Raw genomic sequence first — 20,869 nt, forward strand, 5'->3', positions numbered from 1 at the left:
TTCTTAATATATATTTCAAGTGCCTAGAAAATTAATATAGGATTAAATGCCTTTTTAAAGGAATTTATTTGAGTATAAATTCGACCAATTCACTCACAAACAAATAAAAGTCCTTCGGACTTTTATGATATGTTTGTGAGTGACTTGGTCCAGTTTATACACCAAAAATTTCCTTAAAAAATACGTTTTATTCTTATAATTCTTTAAAATTGGAAATACGGAATATATTTTTCCACACACGTTACCTGTATCACACGTAGCTTGTATATTTATGTCATTGAATAGGCCTGGCGCATGAATATATTTGTTGACTAACGCAAAAATATATACCCAATGAAATTTGCTATCTGATAAAAAGTGAACTGCAAAATCCCCTATTATAATCCAATCGACTGTTTTTGAGTATTATTTTATTTAACGATTAACGTGCAGTGAAAATGAATTTGGTTGACATCGGTGTTATTATCGCCGCCATCTTGTTAACATAGGTTACGAAAAGAAGTTCGGTCAACGTCGTATATCGAAAAATAACCAACGTCAATCAACTACTGGAAGTCCTCTAGACCAATCATATCAACGTATTCCCTAATATGCAAATCATATAGTATATAGTAACCGCAAATTCTTTTAAAAATAAGACAAAAGGTAACTTACCACTCCACGATGACAAGAAAAGGACAGCTTCTACTATGTAATACTGTAAGGATATTATTCTAGAAATTTTATATAATCGTCCATTACGAATCATCATTAACCGCAATCTTTGTCATTTAAAGGCCTGCAAGTAAATTTAAAAGAAATCTTCACTTTCTGATAACAATCTTAGCTGAGAAAATGATTGTCAAGTACTGCATCATACAAAAATAAATTATATCAACATCAAGAAGAATATTTCATTAAAACAAATCACAATTCCATTACTGGTACATAAAGTTGTTTGTGCTAATTACCGTTTTATTACTTTTAATTACTTATTCATAAACAAGTCTCTCAGGAAGTACAAATTCTACTGATATTTGACAGTAAGTATGTAGAGGTCGCTCATCTGTTTTGTGTCAACGACTCGGTACATATGTATTAGATACGATTGTAAACAGTAGTAAAAGTCGCTTAGTCTACTCAAATAAATGTAATTATGTTAATTGTACCACAAAGTTAATGGTTAATTACAAATGAACTCTGACGGATATAAACTGGACGTGTGAGTGAACTCACGTGGATACCCAAAATCAGAATTACTTCAAAATTATTATAATAGCTATATATCGACTAAGTACGTTTAATTATCTTCCCTTTACCATGTACGACCCAGATTGTATTCCGTTACGTACGTTTACCCAAGAGTAGTATGTACTACATCTGTAAAAAGTTTCATCAATATCCAGCAATACAGATAGGAAGAGTTGCGTTTACAGCGCACATGGACAGATAGATCGACCGACGAATATGCATTGAATGATTCCTTAAAATCACCAAAATCATTTGTTTAAGCCGGTATAATCAATTTCACATTTTACTATGAGGAATAATTTGGTTTATTGTACAATAATTTACAGGTTGTTTTGCTTTATTTTTTTGACAACTATATTATATTGCAACTAATTCAATTATACCGAACCCCTTCATACTTTTCAAAATTTAGAACAGACATGTTCACAGAAATATATCAATCGTTTGTAAACAAACATTTAGTTGACGGAGTATTAAGGATTAGCAAAAAATGAAATATAAAAAGTACAGAACTCCGAGAATAATTCTAATCGAAATGTGCATTATCAAATGGCAAAATCAAAAGTTCGAGCAAATTATTTTTTTCAGCAGATTCTAACGATCATTCTATACAGCAATACTTGTTCTGAATCATTAATTTTCAAATGATCGTATCATTGAAAAAATATATACTTTGTTTTTATAATATCCAGATTATATAAAGTTCAACAAGACCAGAATACATTTAAATGTCATAAAATCCGAAATACTTCAATTTTTTTTTTGCATGGTTTTATGGGAGACTGGGTGTAAATATGTACATTTTGCCTATTCTAGGTCTTGGACAATGTAAAATTGGCCAATGCAATTTCATATGAATTAATATATTTGTGTATAAGCCTTAGTATGATAGTGACTGAAGACATGCCAAATATAAGGAAAAAACGATGAGCAGTAAATATAAATAAGAATATGATTTGAATAAAATAGAATTGCACTTCTGATTTATCGACCAATATATTGTTGTTGCAAGTCGTTTTAAGTAGGTGGCAGGTATGCTTTATATCAAAGAAGTTGCTGCGTAATAAGATGTTTTTCCGTCATCAATATTCAATTTTTTCAGCATTATCGTCCAACTAATTTGTATGAAACTATACCAGTTGTAAGTTGATAGCTTATAAATACATGTACCTACATGTTATTCAATTTGGTTTAATCAAAATCTTCAAAGTTTTCCTGTTAACATATACCTGATGAGTTTTCATATGAATTAGCTTCTCAAAGTACAAAGTAATATAACATTATCCTTATCTTTAGTTGATCATATTCGTATGTGTACGGACTGAAGAAAACACACTATTACTAGCTACTAATAGGTTGAAAACACCTGCTGGTTCCACGACTCCAGAGATACTCCCGTTGGGTTGCCATCTCTTTGCGCACTGTAGTTTGTCTGGTCTCTGTGTGGTCTGCCTTTTGTTATGTCAATAGTTTTGATTGTCCTTGATTTCCCTCCCACTCAAATTCTTCCATGTTCTAACAGTATCGGATTTTATTAAAAAGATATAGACGGTCTTCAAATCATCACTCAGCAATACACATTATGTGTATCAATGTACTAAGACTAGTTTTGTGAAATTGATCCATATTTCTACACACAATTAGATTTGATATATCGGTGTAAATCCCTTTTTTGATTCGTACATTAACTTGTGGTATTGTATTCTCTTTCAAACGGAAATAGTTCTATATTTCTGAAATAATTCGACAGACCAGTTTCCAATATCGTGTTCGTAAAAACAGTTATAGTTGTCCATTGAGAAAATATTTCTGTTCGATAATAAAACAAAAATAAAACAACAAAAGGCTGCAGTTTCTTCATACTGAGCAACAGTGATCTAAACGTGGATTTATCTGCCCTTTATCTAATTTGATTCGAGCTTTCACTGATGGTTCTTTTCGCACGACTTGCAAATAAAACTATAAGTCTGGTATCTATGTTTAGTTTTAGCTTTGGAAAAAAGTTAGCATTTTGATACAAGTATTTCTTGGTTTCTTTTCAGCAACGTTAATGAATGTGTATTCTTACTTTTATTATTATTACCACTATTACTATTATCTTTATTATTAATAGTAGTATAACCAATGTTTCCTAAAATGTCGTACGGTAAAAACAAATAGGAGAAAATTATTATTCTGTACCTGTAAAATTCTTTAACTTGTAAACTTCTGGTTCATATTTTTGGTCCATGTATCTGTTTAGCTGCTTTTGTATTTTTAGTATTTAGTCCTTTTGTTTTTCTAATGATCTTTTAAAATTAAAATGGAAGTGGTAAACGATTTCACACGAGAAATATATCCACAAAATACCAAAGAGCGACGGTTTAAACGACATTACTTGAGGTCACTGTATGGCTTTCAATAGTAATTAACATCATATTAAGATTTATAGTTTAAGTAATGGCATTTCTTCAGTTTGTTTATATTTTATTCGTTACAATGAAATACTACACTTTCTTCCTCAGTCGACAACTTATCTAATTGATAGTAAGTTTTTTTTCACTTAATCAAAAACTCACACAATGGGCACAATTATGAAAGGTCAAAACAGATGCAGCTCATTTTCAAGACAGAAACCGGTGTCAAGCATTTACAGGAAATAAAACGAAAAACATTAAATATTGATGAGTTTTATTACCTGCGTTTAAAATGACAACGTTGAATTCTTTAAATATTTATTATAATAAGCATCAGTAGATCGACAATTTCTAAATCTAGTAAATCAACAAGTCAAGGAATAAACATAGATTGAAGAAATTGCATGAATTCATATATTCGAGACTGGTTTGGTCAACAGTATAAACGTCTCCTGCTTTGCATCCATCACCCGCCACACGTATGAGCACTCAGTAAAAAGGTTAGAATTCGGAATAGGACACAATCGATAAAATTACAGATCAAACATGAATATTCTGGTATCTTTTTATGATAATCTAGAGCGGCTAAAAATGTTGCTACTTAGTTGAAACACCGACACATCGTTTAAATCAATTTTTTCTGATGTTAATCAGGAAATTTGCGTAGTGTCGATTTCAGTCATGATAGAGATGTTTTTGTAAGGAGCACATCCATGTTTATGTCCTCCGTCTAACATCAATATGCGTGAGCGGAACTAAAAATTAGATATGAGATCACATAACGTTAGGACAGTGGGCATGTCACGGTTGAGAAATAGGAGGTTGACATCATCACATTCGGCATAGGTTCTAGCTTGAATTTTTCGATCTAGAGTCAATTGCAATATCCAATAAACTCATCATAGATACGAGGATTAAAATTTTATATTTACGCCAGACGCGCGTTTCGTCTACAAAAGACCAAGCGATAAGACGAAGCGATAAGACCAAGCGATAAGACCAAGTAATATGAAGCAGAGCCTTTAGTGTTGGTGGTTATATTTAACTAAGTAAACGTTCCCGGGATATTTAAGATGTATATGCACAATTTTAATTTTTATAAAGGTCAGACAACCTGGGAAACTAAATACAATCTAATGAAAGACATCCTATATTTATTCTCATTAATGTGAACACTTAACATAACCTGGTGTAACTCCTTAAAATAATCCGTGAATGACATAGAAGTGTTTTGTTTTTAATATTTAGGTATATAACGTGTCAGTAAAATTGATTTTTCTATTTAAATAATCATTAAAAGTATTTTCAAATTATCTATTTGAATATGTTTCTTAATGGATAACAAGTTTCTATCATTGTCACTTTTGGTAAAACGTTAATTTGGCCGTTAAAATATCAGCTGAACCACTACATATACAACCACAAACAAACAAAGTAGTAAATCCAAATGTATAGAGATCACGGCTTATTGGCAGGGTAAGCTATTCGTGTCATGCTTGCATTACCAGTCACTGGATTTCTAGCCTTTGATTCAATGGTATATACACTTCTTTTTAAAAACTCTACTTTATAATTTCCCCCATCGAAGATCTCTTCGTAGATTGTCTAATTAGTTTGAATAAACCATTTTATAAAAAAACATGCTATTTTCATTTCAAAACGTATTTAGGATAAGTTATCAAGATTGGCGTTTTGTATGTCAAGAGTTTTATTCTCTCGCGTCGGATGCTTTTCAGCCATGGAAATTAAAGAATGATGATGATATAACACAGATATTTTACGAAACTGTTTCTTACAGCTAATGTACTGCCTTGCTTTCAAAACACACTAGACGTCAATAAAAAGACAATGGACCTAAGAATATTACAAATCGTCGATGGGTGGCTGTCTAATTGGTAATTATATCATATCTCGCCTTTTTATAGAGAAGAGGTATTGATTCCGAATTCTGATAAGCTTGAATTATTTTTGCAATATATATAGACAAAATGGTCATGGAAATCTTTTATACAATTATAGAGATATAAATAATGATAAAGCTACCACTGCGCTGTATTATTACGTCAAAACAACATTAAATCATCAATCTAAACCTTATTAAACTAAAGATGATAATAATCACATAAAATATAATGAAAAGATATATTTTATAGAGACGCATTACATAACATATCAGTAAATTTACCCTAATGCAAGATATTTTGTTGTTTTTTGGAACCCTTGATTTTTCTATCGACACCCAAAGTAAAGGAAGTTTGCTTATTCTTGTCGTCTTGTGACAATTATCCTTTAAGAAAGCCAGTGAAAATGCTTTATTCGGACAGTTTTGTACTACTAGTACTTTGTCGAGATTACTGATTGAGGCGGTTTTGTTCTAGTTTGTATTTTAAAATAAGTTTTATCAAGGTGAACGCATCAATCATAAACCTGTGCTGACGTGTCAAATCTATATGTTTAAGATTAAACAGAGATGAAAAATTGTATAGACGCCAAAAAGATAACTTTTATTTATAGAACATTTTCAAAACATAATTGATAAATATGTCATCGGTGTAAATGTTTCATTGAAATACTTTGTAACTCATTAATTTCATTGTATCATTATTGTAACACTCAATTTGAGGTATCTGTTATGTAATTGTAACAACATTTTACTTTAAATTTACTGGAGAAGAGAATTGTTCATCCCTGTTACTTTTTGTTACGTTTCGTTGGAAATGTTTTCTTGATATACAATACATAAATACATATATATGCAGTAACTACGAGATATTAAAAAAAAACAATTATATATATATCTATATATTAATTTGTTCAATCATTAATTCAAGAGGAAGTGTGAAATTAAAATTTGCTATTTGAAGCCAGTTTATTTCAATTCTGTCAAAATAAGCTAAAGAATTATTCACTTGCAAGGTAATAATTCGACCTCATCGAATCCGTATTCATGTGACCTCTAATTCACCCCATCAGCTAAAGATGGATTGTACATTGACTTGGGATGTTCGGCTATCAAAAGTTAAAAAATGTCAACTTTTTGGAATTTTGGATCCTAAATGCTCTTCAACTTTGTACTTGTTTGGCTTTATAAATATTTTGATATGAGCGTCACTGATGAGTCTTATGTAGACGAAACGCGCGTCTGGCGTACTAAATTATAATCCTGGTACCTTTGATAACTATTTACACCACTGGGTCGATGCCACTGCTGGTGGAAGTTTCGTCCCCGAGGGTATCATCAGTCCAGTAGTCAACACTTCGGTGTTGACATGAATATTAATTATGTGGTCATTTTTATAAATTTCCTGTTTACAAAACTTTGAAATTTTCGAAAAACTAAGGATTTTCTTACCCTAGACATAGATTACCTTAGCCTTACTTAGCACAACGTTTTGGAATTTTGTATCCTCAATGGTCCTCAACGTTGTATTTGCTTGGCTTTATAAATATTTTGATATGAGCGTCACTGATGAGTCTTATGTAGACGAAACGCGCGTCTGGCGTACTAAATTATAATCCTGGTACCTTTGATAACTATCAACATTGATAGTGAAACAAGGGTTAGTAATCTCTGGGTTGACCAAGTCGAACTACAAAAATGATTCTTGTACAGAGATCAACGATGATTAAAACATATTTAAATCAATAATATGAAATCAAACAGACCTAAAGAAATCCATCTACACGTGTTCGGATTACTTTTTTTATATCTATATTTATCTTTATATCTGGTTATATAAACCATCAAGAGGCATCGGATGTCTCCTCGAGAATTAAGTAAATGACGTCTTGACTAAAATACACACGAAATGCTGATACACATTATTGGGTCCGTGTATCATAAATTCTTTATTCTAAACTTTTCATAATTTGGATATTTGTTTTAGTATGATATAAATCAAATATGAGAATTTGAGTCAACCCGGTGAACAAGAATTTAAAAGAAAAATATTGTAACTATAAATTACGTAGCGAGAATAATATAACTTGGAGGCTTGAAATGTAAAGAAAGTGAGAAATGTTAGACTGAAATAGAAAAATATCAAGATAGAATGACAAATATGAAGTTGGGGCTGTCAAATATCAAGTTGGACTGTCAAATATCAAGTTGGGACTTACAAATATCAAGTTAAGACTGACAAATTCCATATTGAAACTGACACATATCAAGTTGAATCTGATAAATGTCAATTTGGAACAGAGAAATATCGAGTTCAAAATAAAGTTCCTACCGTGTGTTTGTTTTGTAGTGATTGTATTATAATTATAATTGAAATTAAGGAATAACATTTGTCTTCTGTTGGAAGTAGGAATAGTGACCAAGTTCTGACCATATCGCAAAAACAATTAACATGCGATTACGAAAAATTATATATAAATTGCAAGCTATCAAAGATGATTTTCGTATTGGATAAACTGTATCCTAAAAAATGTTGAGACTGTATGTCAAGTCTCTATTTTATTGAATTTCTTACCGAAACTTCCTTTTATTAAAATTATGTGCAAGAAGAAAAGTTTTATAATTAACCTGACTGGCTTCTATGTAATGTTTGGGCTTTACATATCTTCAAATAAATCACAAGACTGCATACATCTGTGCAATTAAAAAAAGAATCAGTTAAACGACAATGACTATTTTCGAATGGGGAAAACGTTATTATTATAAAATTAACATATGATCATTATTTTGAAACTTATTAGCATGGGTTCTTGGGATAGAAGAATCATACATTTCTATCTGCATGCTAACATATTATATAATGATCTTTTTAATAATTGATTTTAAACACTAAATTAAGAAATGTATTCATAATTTATGCCATGAAAAATCCAATAAACCTGCAGACTGTATACCACAAAAAGACGAAATGGACGTCTATGGTGGTATTACATATTGATAACATTTGGATATTTTCTTTTACAGGATATTAACAGTATAAATTATTCCTCGCCAATCTATCGTTGGTAAATGTGTCTATAAATTAAAAATGTATTGTCAATATGTAAATTATAAAATACCGGTAGCACACTTTTAGTGTTCAAGTATCGATTTATTTCATTTTACTCTGACTTTTAATAAAACGAAAGAAAATATGGGAATACTGAATGCATAGCATATAGCAAAACAGACTGACAAACTTAAACAGAATGGCTTTAAAAATTTCAATAAAAACTTTAAAATGGGCAATACAAAAAACATTATGTAAAAACATCTGACGAATAAAGCCAATAGTAGTACACCGCTGTTTAAATATCATCAATCTATTGAGAGGAAACAAATCCAGGTTATAAACTCTAACCGAGGGAAACATATCAACTATAATAGGCAAACAACGGACACCAGAAACACTGAATTGCAACAAACAAAAAAACAAAACAAACAAGAACCAGGCATATGCATGTTAATTGCAGACTTTGAAAATCACATAGTGAGAATTATGAATTAAAACAAAAACGAGTACCTACATGTAGTCTGCAAAATAATCTTTTGCGAAAAAATACAAGCACCCCAATTTTATGGCTAATTACTACACGCAGGACGACCAACGAGCAGTATAAAATAGCTGTATATTACTGGTCTTGCCAGAACACGTTAATACAGAGTTATTTAATACTGGTCCTAATGGAATACTTTAGTTTTAGGTTGCATATTACTTGTCCGGGAGGAACAGTTTACAACTGATATCATCAAAAATAACAATTTCAATTTGACATCAAGCTCAAATTGATGTATTTTTCTTTTTTGCATCTAGTTTTCAATAACATTTTGATAATGTGTTTAGCCCTACAGTTAGAAGGGGTAGATAAAGTCAGCTGTCCGGACTACATATATTTGTTAAAAAAATCCCTTACTGATTGAGATTCATTTAAGTGTGTGGATAGATATGTTAATTACGGTCATGTTTTTCTTCGACATGGGGACGTACATTCAATGTCACAATGTTAAACGTCTTGAAGATCTGAAAGGATTCATGAATGATCTGATGCAAATCAAAGTATCAGACCCGTCTTTTTTAACTAAAACTACATACGGTAGCGTTAAAACCAAATTATTATAATTTATCATATGTCTACATGATTTTCAGAACCTTTGTATTTCATTTGTTATTGGCTTACATATATATATATGTCTGGGCATGGAATCCACAGTTAAACTTTCAATCGATTATGCTTAATCCGAACCAAGGATTACATCAACATAGGATATACCAATGATGAACTAACTGTTTACCAATGATGAACTAACTGTATACCAATGATGAACTAACTGTATACCAATACAATACAGTGACACAGTTCTAACCCTCTATACATTAACTTACCAGTCTCTTTACTGTAAACTATAGGATAGACCACATAAAACAGAACCTATACAAATACATTATGCAAGGCACAAGGTTATTGATATTGAAAAATCAGATAATGATATAGAGTCCTAATGAAGTGTGTCAGGCAAACGCCATTGTATAACATCATGACAAATAACAATGTGTTCAAAGAAGAAAGGAGCCGTTAAATTTGTAAGCTCCACTCGTTGACACCTACATATGTACGAGTTAAACGGAAATTTAAAAACCTCTTGTAAACGGCTACTTATGTCACAACTCTGGAAATATATATAAAGCGTATAAACAATCTTGAGAAAATATCAAATAGCCTAATTGTCCCAGCAACGACACACGATGACATCGTTATAACTAGTTCACCAATTACACGACATTTATTGTCTGATCACCTGGGTTGGAAGTAAATTACAAAAATACCGAACTTCGAGGGAAATTCAGAACGGAAAGTCCGTTATCAAATGGCAAAATAAATAGCTCAAATACATCAAACGAATAGAAAAAAAAAACTGTCATATCCCAACATGGTGCAGGACATGTAGACAATGGTAGATTAATTTGTTTTGTACAGCTAGATAAACCTCTCACTTGTATGACAGTCGCATACAATTCCATTATATTAACATCGATGTGTGAACAAAACAAGTCTCAGGTACTGTCCGGTAGTGGGTATCGGCGAGTTCTTCTCTATTTAATTATACTATCCACTTCAGCTTGAATGGTCAACTGTACTGCTTTAAAAGATTACTATCGAATTTAAATATCATCAACATATGATACAAAGGTTAAAGAAAGAGTGTTTTGTTAAACATGTTAAAAACTGTTAATTGCTTTATCAATTAAACTCGTTATTTATAACTTGTCATCATAATATTGAAGACTTCAAACACAACACAATTTTGCCAAAAAAAAAAAAAGAAGACCATAAACGAACTCTTGTATCTTTTGCCCCTCTTTTGTGTTTCCAACATTTATTTGCTTTAATGCTTTGGCACCAACCCAGTTCTTTACTATTTGAATCGCATACACAATTAAAACCCTAGGGCCGTGTCAATGACATTATTCAAAGATACATCTTCAGAATTTATTTAGGATTGTCCTAGTACTGAGATTAGACATGTCCTAGGGTGTAAAACAATGCTCTATCATTAGTGTCATCTCTATATAATTGTACAAAGATCATCCTTAGAATTTCTTCTGCTGATTAATTAATAGATAAAACGAAGTTGTACTACATTGTTTTTTACATCTAAAAAGGAATGCTGCATTATTTCGCACGCAAAATAAACTTTTATAAGAGTAACAATTCGTTAAAAAATCAGATCAACACTTTTAATAATACAGAATAATTTTTTAAAAAATATATAAAAAAGATACGAATGCGTTTAACAAAGTAACTCAACGAGAAAATCCCGCAATTGGAGGCGGGCATCAACTAGCCTCTACACAAAACTGTGTTCTAGTTTAGTGGAAATCAGCGTCCAACTAATCCCCAAAGCATATAATTGAACAAAAATTACAAAACATACAAGACCAACAAAGTGCAATGGCTCCTAACTGGAAAGTTTTGTGAGATCTGAAATCTTTGTCTATACCTCAGCTATTGTAATGATTTCATTAATGTATACATTTATTCAACACGAATTAGCTTAGGAGGTCAAATATTTCGGAAGCAGAAATTTAAATTTTGCGAGCTACCGTCAACAAGCAAATAGGTATTTAAGTTATAATAATCATAACATTGACACTGTCATTTAAATGGAGATGACATGCTAAACAGAGTTAAGAGGATAACTTATCCTGATTCGCATTTGTCGGCACCTGAGCAATTAAAATATATCTAAGCCCCCTGTTGCACGGAAGATACATAAAAGTTAAACAAAGAAAAACAACAAATCTATATATTTTGGACATACACATTTGGCCTAATATTTGTTTCTTTAATTTCAAGCAGGGGTTGGCTGTTAAAATCAATATACTGAAGTATGTGTCTAGATAAATGCTACTTTAATTGTGTTATATGGAAAAACAATTGTCATTTGCAATCTTTATTATACACAGTGGCAGTATTTGGTTGTTTATTTCGTATTTTGACTTGGATGTTTATGTTATCATAAGACTAGTTAAAAGGAAATTAAGAAACTCTTGTAAACGGCTTCTTATGACACGACTCTGGAAATATAAAACAAATGCATAAACGATCTTGACAACACACGAAGACATTGGTTTAGCTAGATCACCAATTATTTTGCTCACTAAAGTATACAAATAATAGCGACTGACCAATCGGGCAGACTCAAGTTCTACCAGGGAGAGGGTCTCGGCGACTTATTCTCTAATTAATATCAGCTAAAGCTTGAATTGTCAGCGGAGCTCCTTTGAATTTCGAAAGTTTGGTATCAAACTTTTTAAAGCAACAACTTCAACTATAAAAGTTAAAGAAAACTGTATATTGTTATAGATCGATACTTGCTGTATCAATTTTACCTATAATTTAAAAAAAAAAAAGGTAAAACACACGTTATACAAATTCCATGCGTCCGAAGCGCTTTTCTAAATTTACGTTCATCAAAAAGTTGAAAGCTTAAATATGGCTAAGGTAATCTATTCCTGGGACAACAAAATCCTTAGCTTTTCAAAAAATTCAAAGTTTTGTAACAGGAAACAGGAAATTTATAAAAATGACCATATAAGTGATATTCATGTCAACACCGAAGTGCTGACTACTGGGCTGGTGATCCCCTCGGGGACGAAACGTCCACCAGCAGTGACATCGACCTAGTGGTGTAAATAGTTATCAAAGGTACCAGGAGTTAACCTCAGACGCGCGTTTCGTCATACATGACCTAATTAAGAAGCAAAATCAATCAAGGACAACTATGTGTGACTTGCCATCATAACATTCAAGACTTAAAATATTCCACTAACAAACGTTCGCTAAGAAATGACAAAACAAGCAATTTGTGTTTTCAACATTTAATTTCTTTGAATTAGTGCTTTAGCACCACCCTAGTTGTGTACTATTTTGAATTGCGTATTGAATTGAAACCCTAGGGCCTTGTCAATGACATAATTCAAAGATACATCTTCAGACTTTATTTAGGATTATCTTATATTAGCTGAGACATGTCCTAGGGTGTAAAACAATGCTCTATCATGAATGTCATCTATAAAACAGTGCTTATAGTATTCGTAGACTTTGATATATAGGGAGAAGTATACAACACATATGTATAATACTTTTCTTTACAACTAAAATGGAGTATTGAATTATTTTAAAGCAAAATTAGCCTTTACAATTCGATAAACAATTTCAATTGTGTATATCGAAACTGTTAATAATTTTTTTTATAGCAAATGATAAAAAAAGAAACTTTACGAATGCATATAAAATATTCGACCTTATTTATAAATATACTTGATTCCATTACACTTATACATATAACAAACAAGCAAATGATAAAAAAAAGAAACTTTACGAATGCATATATAAGATATCTGAAGTACACAAGTGCAGAGGTATTTCATGCTACAATTAAGATAATATGAACACCACAATTTTAATGCTGATTATGCTATTCAAAATGATGATCTGGTCGTTTTGTGCACCTGATACTAATCATCACTCGACACATTTTTAATTTTTCAATATACCAAATGAAATTCCGTCTTTTCCAGAAGGAGACTAAGAAGTTTGTTTAAACTGTGACGCGATATATATTTTAAGATTTAAATTGATAGGCAAGGAATTCAAAGATATCTTACAGTTGCGCAAAGAAAAGCAACGGAAATCTATATTTTGACACATTAACATTCTGCTTTATTTCAGTAAGGGTTTCTTATAAACACCAATATTCTTAAGTCTGTAGCTAAATAAATGCTACTGTTCTTAAATATTGAACTCATTTTTTCTCAGCAATCTTCACCATACACATTGGCAGTATTTGGTTGTTTATTTGGTATTTAGACTTGTGTGTTCTTAAGTTTTAAGGCTATCATAAGACCATAAACAGATACCTTAACTTAATGAATTTTTTAGGACGAATCTCATCTAGGGACGCACTCGTTAGTCTGACGTTCTAGTCATCAGAGAGCTTAGTCGATATGACTTTTTTATATGTTTTGTGAAGATTTTTTTTGTAATCAACCATATCTGCCCTTAATTTATGGGAAGCAAACCAAAGACGATCAAAATAAAACTTTAACACAAGAGCCACAACATCATTAATATTAATTTAGATAAGTATATCTTTCTAACCTGATCGTGTCAATTTGAAATAATTCGAGAATATATTTTTTTTTATATCAATGAATACATCATAAAAAACGATCAAGAGTACGTTGATCAATTTCATTTGAAGATTACTTCATTTAGTAGTTCCAAAATATAAATAAAGTCATGTTACTAAAATAGATATTCCTTTGTATGTACATACGATAGTGTAAGGTCAATCCATTCGTCTGATTAGCCCGTTCGGTTAACATCGTGTCAACCGATATGCTCACTGACTATCAGACGTACACGTATGACCTTTGCTTCCACTGACTAAGTAGACTTTTTGTCTCCAACATTTTAAATTCAATTGATAGTTTAAAAAGCACGTTTTCATTGAAGACTATTCATACTTTACTGACATGAACTATATAATAGTTCTATGAACAAACTTATAACATTGATGGCATTTCTTTGTACGAAGCATTACATAAAATGGTCAATTCAAGAATCACTAACACTTTTTTACATTATGAAACCTTTCAAAATATGCAATGCATGCTTAGAGTTAAATTGCGTCATTTTTTAATAAAACTCAACCACTGTTATTTGTATTCATAATTAATGTTTGGCGAAATTTACAATGTTAAACTTTAAAAGAAGTGGTTATTTTATAAATATTATAATTCTATTAAATTAGTTTTTCATTTAAAAGAACATACGTCGAATGTTTAATCTCGTGTAGAACTCAAACAAATATGAAAACTTATCAATAGGTTTCGTACAACAAAAACTGAATAGCAAGGATTTTAAAATCTATTTCCATTTCGTAAAGTTTATTTACTTTTCGATATTTTTTTACATTAACTATCGATCGATCATGTCAGTAAATTTTATTCAATGTTAACGTTTGTTCATTTTGTAAATGAATAAGTGTCATAATAAAAGTTCAATAAATGGTTATTTTAGTTGTTAGAGGAACGTATCACTTTATTTATATTTAATGACTTTTCGAACTTCTTCTGAAAATGGACAATTCATAAAATAAAATCACATTTGAACGGTTTAAAGGTCAATGTATTTAAAAGAGTAGGGAACCATAATACAAGTGTTCAAAATGATTCCCAAATAAAACAAAACACCAAAGATAAAATGGCATATACTTTTATCAGTGAATAAAAGAGGGACAAAAGATACCAAAGGGACAGTCAAACTCATAAATAATAAACGTTATATGATTTTAATTGTGTACCAAACTCCTTAAGCATCAAATTAAAAATTGTTTTGTTAATGTATTCAAATGCCATTGTAAACTGGTACGTTACACATAAATTGTCGCTCTAACAAAATGCATATATTTGACACTATTTGAAACAAACATGTACTTATTATTGTGATAGATTAACAAAGTATTAAAGTATCAAAATACATACCTAGAATTAAATATTCTTGCATGAATTTAAAGAAATCCATTCATAGAAGAAAAATAATAATTCCATCAGTATTAGAGCAACACATGTTCTGACAAATCAATGAACAACTGTTATATCCTTCCCTTATTCCGTCAATGTTTGTAAATGGTCCGAAATATAAATATTTGAAGGATCAGTACACATTTATTCCTCAATCTATCCATAGCGGATTGGAAGATTTCATTAATACATGGTGTGTAATACCAGTCACAGAAAATAGCATTCACTTCGCCAATACGTTCCTTTTATAGAAATGAACTGCTTTGGTGACTTTATACGATAAACAATCAAACAGTTATTAACTGTACAAAATATTTTTGAAATGATAAGTCAGATGGTTCAACGTAGTTCTGCTATGATAATGATTTACTTTAAATTCTCTGTTCATACTTCAAACGATTTGTGTTTTTTAATTATTTACACAACGGTTCCTCTGGCAGTCAATAAAACTATTAATGCCTTATTGAATCCATTAGGGACATGAAATACAGCAGCGTCAATGAAAGTCAACTTCTAATATATCAACACGCTTTCATTGCCTTTAATGAGTATTCAACCTTTAGCCTAAACTTATCAAATGACTATGTTTAACAAATACATTTACAGATAATTTTCAGATCGACAGTCAGAAAGCAAATGTTAAATATAATGATTTAACAATTCACATCCCTAGAGCATACCGTATTTATCAAATATATCGATATTTCAAAAGTTAGTTAGATTGCAACTAATAATTTTTCACAGGAAATGTACAATTATCCTTAATGAACGACTGTTTCCTTGTAAAAAGCGACGAATAGTTAAAATAATATGTTTTACTTATAACTCTCTGTGTGAACTAATCATATTAGTAACAGATGAAAGCGAATCAACGCCTTTATATAATTCCCTACTTTGTTGAAATGTTTGTAGAAACCACCGAGTGTACTCCAATAGGATTATATATTTCAACTTGTTTCATTCTAATACTATAGGTAGAGGGTTCACATAAAATACAGATGTTTGAAAACCTTATTGATGATCATCTATTTAAATTTGCATACATTTAAAATCATGAATTGAATATATATTAGATTGTTTGCTAATACATGTATATAAACTCATCATAGATACCAGGACTAAACTAAGTATATACAGCAGACACGCGTTTCGTCTACAAAACACTCATCAGTGACGCTCGAATCCAAAAAAGTTAAAAAGGCTAAATAAAGTACGAAGTTGAAGAGCATTGAGGACCACTGAAATGTTCAAAATAAAAAAGGCAAATAAAAAAAAAATATATATGAGACTTCTGACTAAGGATTGGGTCTATAGTTTTATATAAATCATACTTGTTGGTTTAACAAATCCACGAAATGATGTATTGTTTTATGATTAATGCACGTTCAAACAGAAAAGCATATCGAAAACAATGTTATTCAAATATTTTCATTTAATTGACAGCAAATTTATCCTTTGCTGTGGTAGCACTCATTTTAGAACGTAGATGCGACAGATATGTATTACACTAGTAATTGACGAAGCACTCTACCTGAACACATGTCTGTATGATACTTTGTTGCTCATTTGCATAGTCGATAAAGGGTGATTAATAATATATCAGCATGTTTTTTTGTGGTGATTATAAAAAAATAGGGTACATTATAATTTTTCACAAGTACATTGTTTACTTATATGGCAATAAGTAATTAAAATAAAATATAAAAATATACAGTATAAACAAATCGAAACAAAATACTGAACTCCAAGCAAATTAAAAGAAATCCTTAAAAATGGTCAAAATCAAACGCTATCTATCATCAGAACAAGTGAAAAACAATTGCCATAGTCTTGACTTGGTACAAGTACCTTTCCGATGATAATGGTGGGTTATACATGGTAATGTAGCTAGCTAAACTACCCACTAGTATGACACTTTTTTATAGTTCCGTTATATAAAAGTAAATATAAGTAATACCGTAATATGTAGTTGTTGTAACAAGAACGGAAGGAACGATAAGGTTAATAAGAAAACAACGGAACAATACAAGTCTTAATACCGAAGCCAGAGTGAATATTTCGATTTCCCTTTTCTTGGTCACTTGTTAAAATAGTAGTTAAGGGTTCATATATTAGTTAATCCACATGATAAATCATCGCTGTAATTCTCTTAGATTTTGAGTTTTTGCAAGAAAAATATTTCGAAATGATTGTTCCTGTTTCATTTAATATTTCTTTCAACTTATTTAAATTAAAAGATCATAGATGTCTGAATCTAGAAATGTTACTGACTCATTTCGTGTTGAAATATGAATTGGAAAGGAAAAAGCTTTGCATTTCACACATTGGATGATATCATTAATATACAAGGAGACCTTATAAAACGAAGAGTTTCACCTCTGTTACTTTTGATTTATCTAAGACCGGGTAATATAGTGTTACTTTTTGTTCATTGTTTTATTTTTCATGTCGTATTGTGTCTTTTGAGTATTATTTAATCATAGTTTTGTGACATTATAAGGCATAGTTTGTTTCGTGCACATTAACCCAATATTCTGTTCTTAACATCGACGACTTCGACCTCCAATGAAAGAATCGGCAACTATTCTTATTTTGATACATTAATATTCATGGAGCATACTCTGATGAAAACAAGTTCAATATTTTACATTGTTGACGTTGTCAACATAACGTGTTTCATTGATAGAGATGTAATTTAAAAATGGAAACATAATTATAATTCCCTTCATTGTCGTATGAAACGATTTACCTAACGATCACGTTTACCTGTAATGCTAAAATAATTAGGGTTCGCTGTTCGTAAAAATCAATGTGTCTTACCTATTTTTGCCACAAAAACCCGGATTTTTTTTTTATCGACGTCAAGATTAACTTTATGCATAAGTTGGACCATTATTGTGTGAAGGCAAATTAATACCTTAAATGAACAAATTCATTATTGCTAGTATTTTCCTATGTTCTATATGATATGTGAATGAAATAAATTGTCATGGGGAAAACAAGAGTCTTCGGCGATACAGTTGAGATGCTTCAAACATTTTGTTCTATATTATATTATTTTAGTTATGCATATACTTCTCATTTTCATATATTATATCACAAATTGATTGCGTTAAATATATGTTTCCTGAGATTTTAACTCGTTTGCTGACAACACCTATATTTTTTTTTAAATATTTTGATAGAAATGCTGATTAAATCAAACAGAACAAACACGGACGAGCCAATAATACGCAGGGAAACAGAGCTATGCTTAAAGGAGGTATATTTCTGGATTTAAAGTAATTTCCAAACTTTTATAACAAAATAACAATATTTTTACTTTCATGACAGTACAAAAGTAGCTGCTACTGAGCTGGTGATACCCTCGGTTAAACATATGAAATAATCATCTTAATTATTTCTTTTTGCTGTTGGGGAAAAAGCCTACATTTGTCATTGTGCTATATTGTTAATTTCCCATAGGAACATTCCATTCCAAATATCAATATAGATATACATTATTTATCATAATTACTCGATTATCATAACTCTTGCCATATTTTGATTAACCCTGTGATAGAATAATAAAGTGGCATATTTGATTGAAACTGATAAAACATTATTTCCACGCTTCAACGCAATGCATTATGCTATGCTTAAAAAAGAAAAGTCTGTCGGGTAAAAATATACTTTGCATAGAAATGTGTCATGTTATTTTATTGAAGTGTTGCTATCTAATAGACGTTCACAGTGCATTTTATTCATATCAAACAAAGAATATATGACTTGTTATCACTTGTCACACAAGAGGATTGTAAGACTAGTTATCAAACCAGGATTGACTAGACATTTCCTACTGAAAATAACTCTACTAAGTCAAGAATATGGCAGTTGTTTTTCACTTGTTCCGTTGATTGATAGTCTTTCATTTGCCATTTGTTATGGACTTCCCGTTTTAAATATGCATCGAAGTTCGGTATTTTTGTTATACTTGTTTACTTTATATATTCTGAATTTCTCAATAAGTATAACAAAGTAAACATAATTTGCGCTTTGCTTATTTATGCCCTTTTCTTCTCGACCAACCTTGTCAAGCCCAAGCAGTTAAAATATTAACTCAAGGAAAACAGTTGTTGTGATTAAAACACGCTTATAATTTCTACCAAGCTGATATATGTTAAGAATAAAAGTCTGTAGATTACAGCATGTTACAAAATGTGTATCTGGTAACAAAGAAATAATTTCTATACGAAAAATGGTTAACTACATTTCAAAACTCCTGCCACGCCAGAAATATTCTGGTTTCAACTCTTGTTATTGAAGTACTATGAAAACACTGCAATTGATAAATTTACTAGCTTTGTGGTCAATTGATTTTAATGCAAGAACATTAAACATGTGATCTGTTGGAGTAACAGAGAAAACCGAGGTCATCAAAGAGCTGAATAAAAACTGTATGTTTCGTTCAGTTATGCATAGGTATGTCCTCAATGACTTGTTCGATTTGAACTCAAAGATATCATTGAGCATAAAAACATTTCATTCAAATGGTAATGTTATTTCGTAAGCACAAAGCCAACAAAAGACAGGTTTTACACTTATAAATTACAAATACATCAGATGTGTAATTATATATCAATTTGTAAACATGTAATGATCATTTATTTTATGTGGGATGGTGTTTTAAATTTTATTTTCATTACGAAACACAGTTAGTCTGACTTTTATTCTCTCAGTTTTTGTCTTTTACCTGTTAGTATCTTTTAATTGGTTTACGTAATTTGAATATCGGTAAACTTCTAAAGCCTTTAGTAACATTTCGCTTCTAAATGTAAAATAAGAGTCTGGTTAAATACACATGATTTCTATAGCATATAATGTGTTATATGTGGTTATGTATTAAATTAAACAACATAGTTTTCGCTGTTCATCGAATACTTTTACGGAAACAACAGGGTCTAATTACATTAGGCATAAACTCGTTTCCAGTGCAAGTTCTTTCCTTTCCCCACACACTTTATGAAACAATCACATTTTTATCGTCACAATCATGGCAAATTCATTTATTTAAAATGAATATTCACAATATTTGTATCGGTGTGCATCTAGTTGAATTGGGCTTACATCTTAAACTTATAGAAGGGGTGTTTGACTACCACGCCTACCAATGAGGATCAGGCACCGTCGGTATATCTCAACATTAATGTTCATGCTTTATACATACACTATTTC

The 20,869-nt window shown here is 30.8% G+C and overlaps 1 protein-coding gene across 2 annotated transcripts in view; it reads right to left on the reverse strand.

Annotated features, from left to right (window-relative positions):
* Positions 1 to 16,329, reverse strand: part of LOC143071693 (tyrosine-protein phosphatase non-receptor type substrate 1-like) — a 39,314-nt gene extending 22,985 nt beyond the window's left edge. Inside the window, exons 1-2 of one of the 2 annotated variants that reach the window (XM_076246176.1) lie at positions 15,617 to 16,329; positions 655 to 778 (exon numbers count right to left, since the gene is read on the reverse strand). In XM_076246176.1, the coding sequence (XP_076102291.1) occupies positions 655 to 751 (97 nt within the window). In that variant the 5' untranslated portion in view covers positions 752 to 778; positions 15,617 to 16,329. The remainder of the gene's footprint in view (positions 1 to 654; positions 779 to 15,616) is intronic. The other variant, XM_076246175.1, reaches the window with a different exon arrangement.
* Between the last annotated feature and the right edge of the window lie 4,540 nt (positions 16,330 to 20,869).

Source organism: Mytilus galloprovincialis, chromosome 4 (genome assembly GCF_965363235.1).
Source record: "Mytilus galloprovincialis chromosome 4, xbMytGall1.hap1.1, whole genome shotgun sequence".
NCBI lineage: Eukaryota > Metazoa > Mollusca > Bivalvia > Mytilida > Mytilidae > Mytilus > Mytilus galloprovincialis.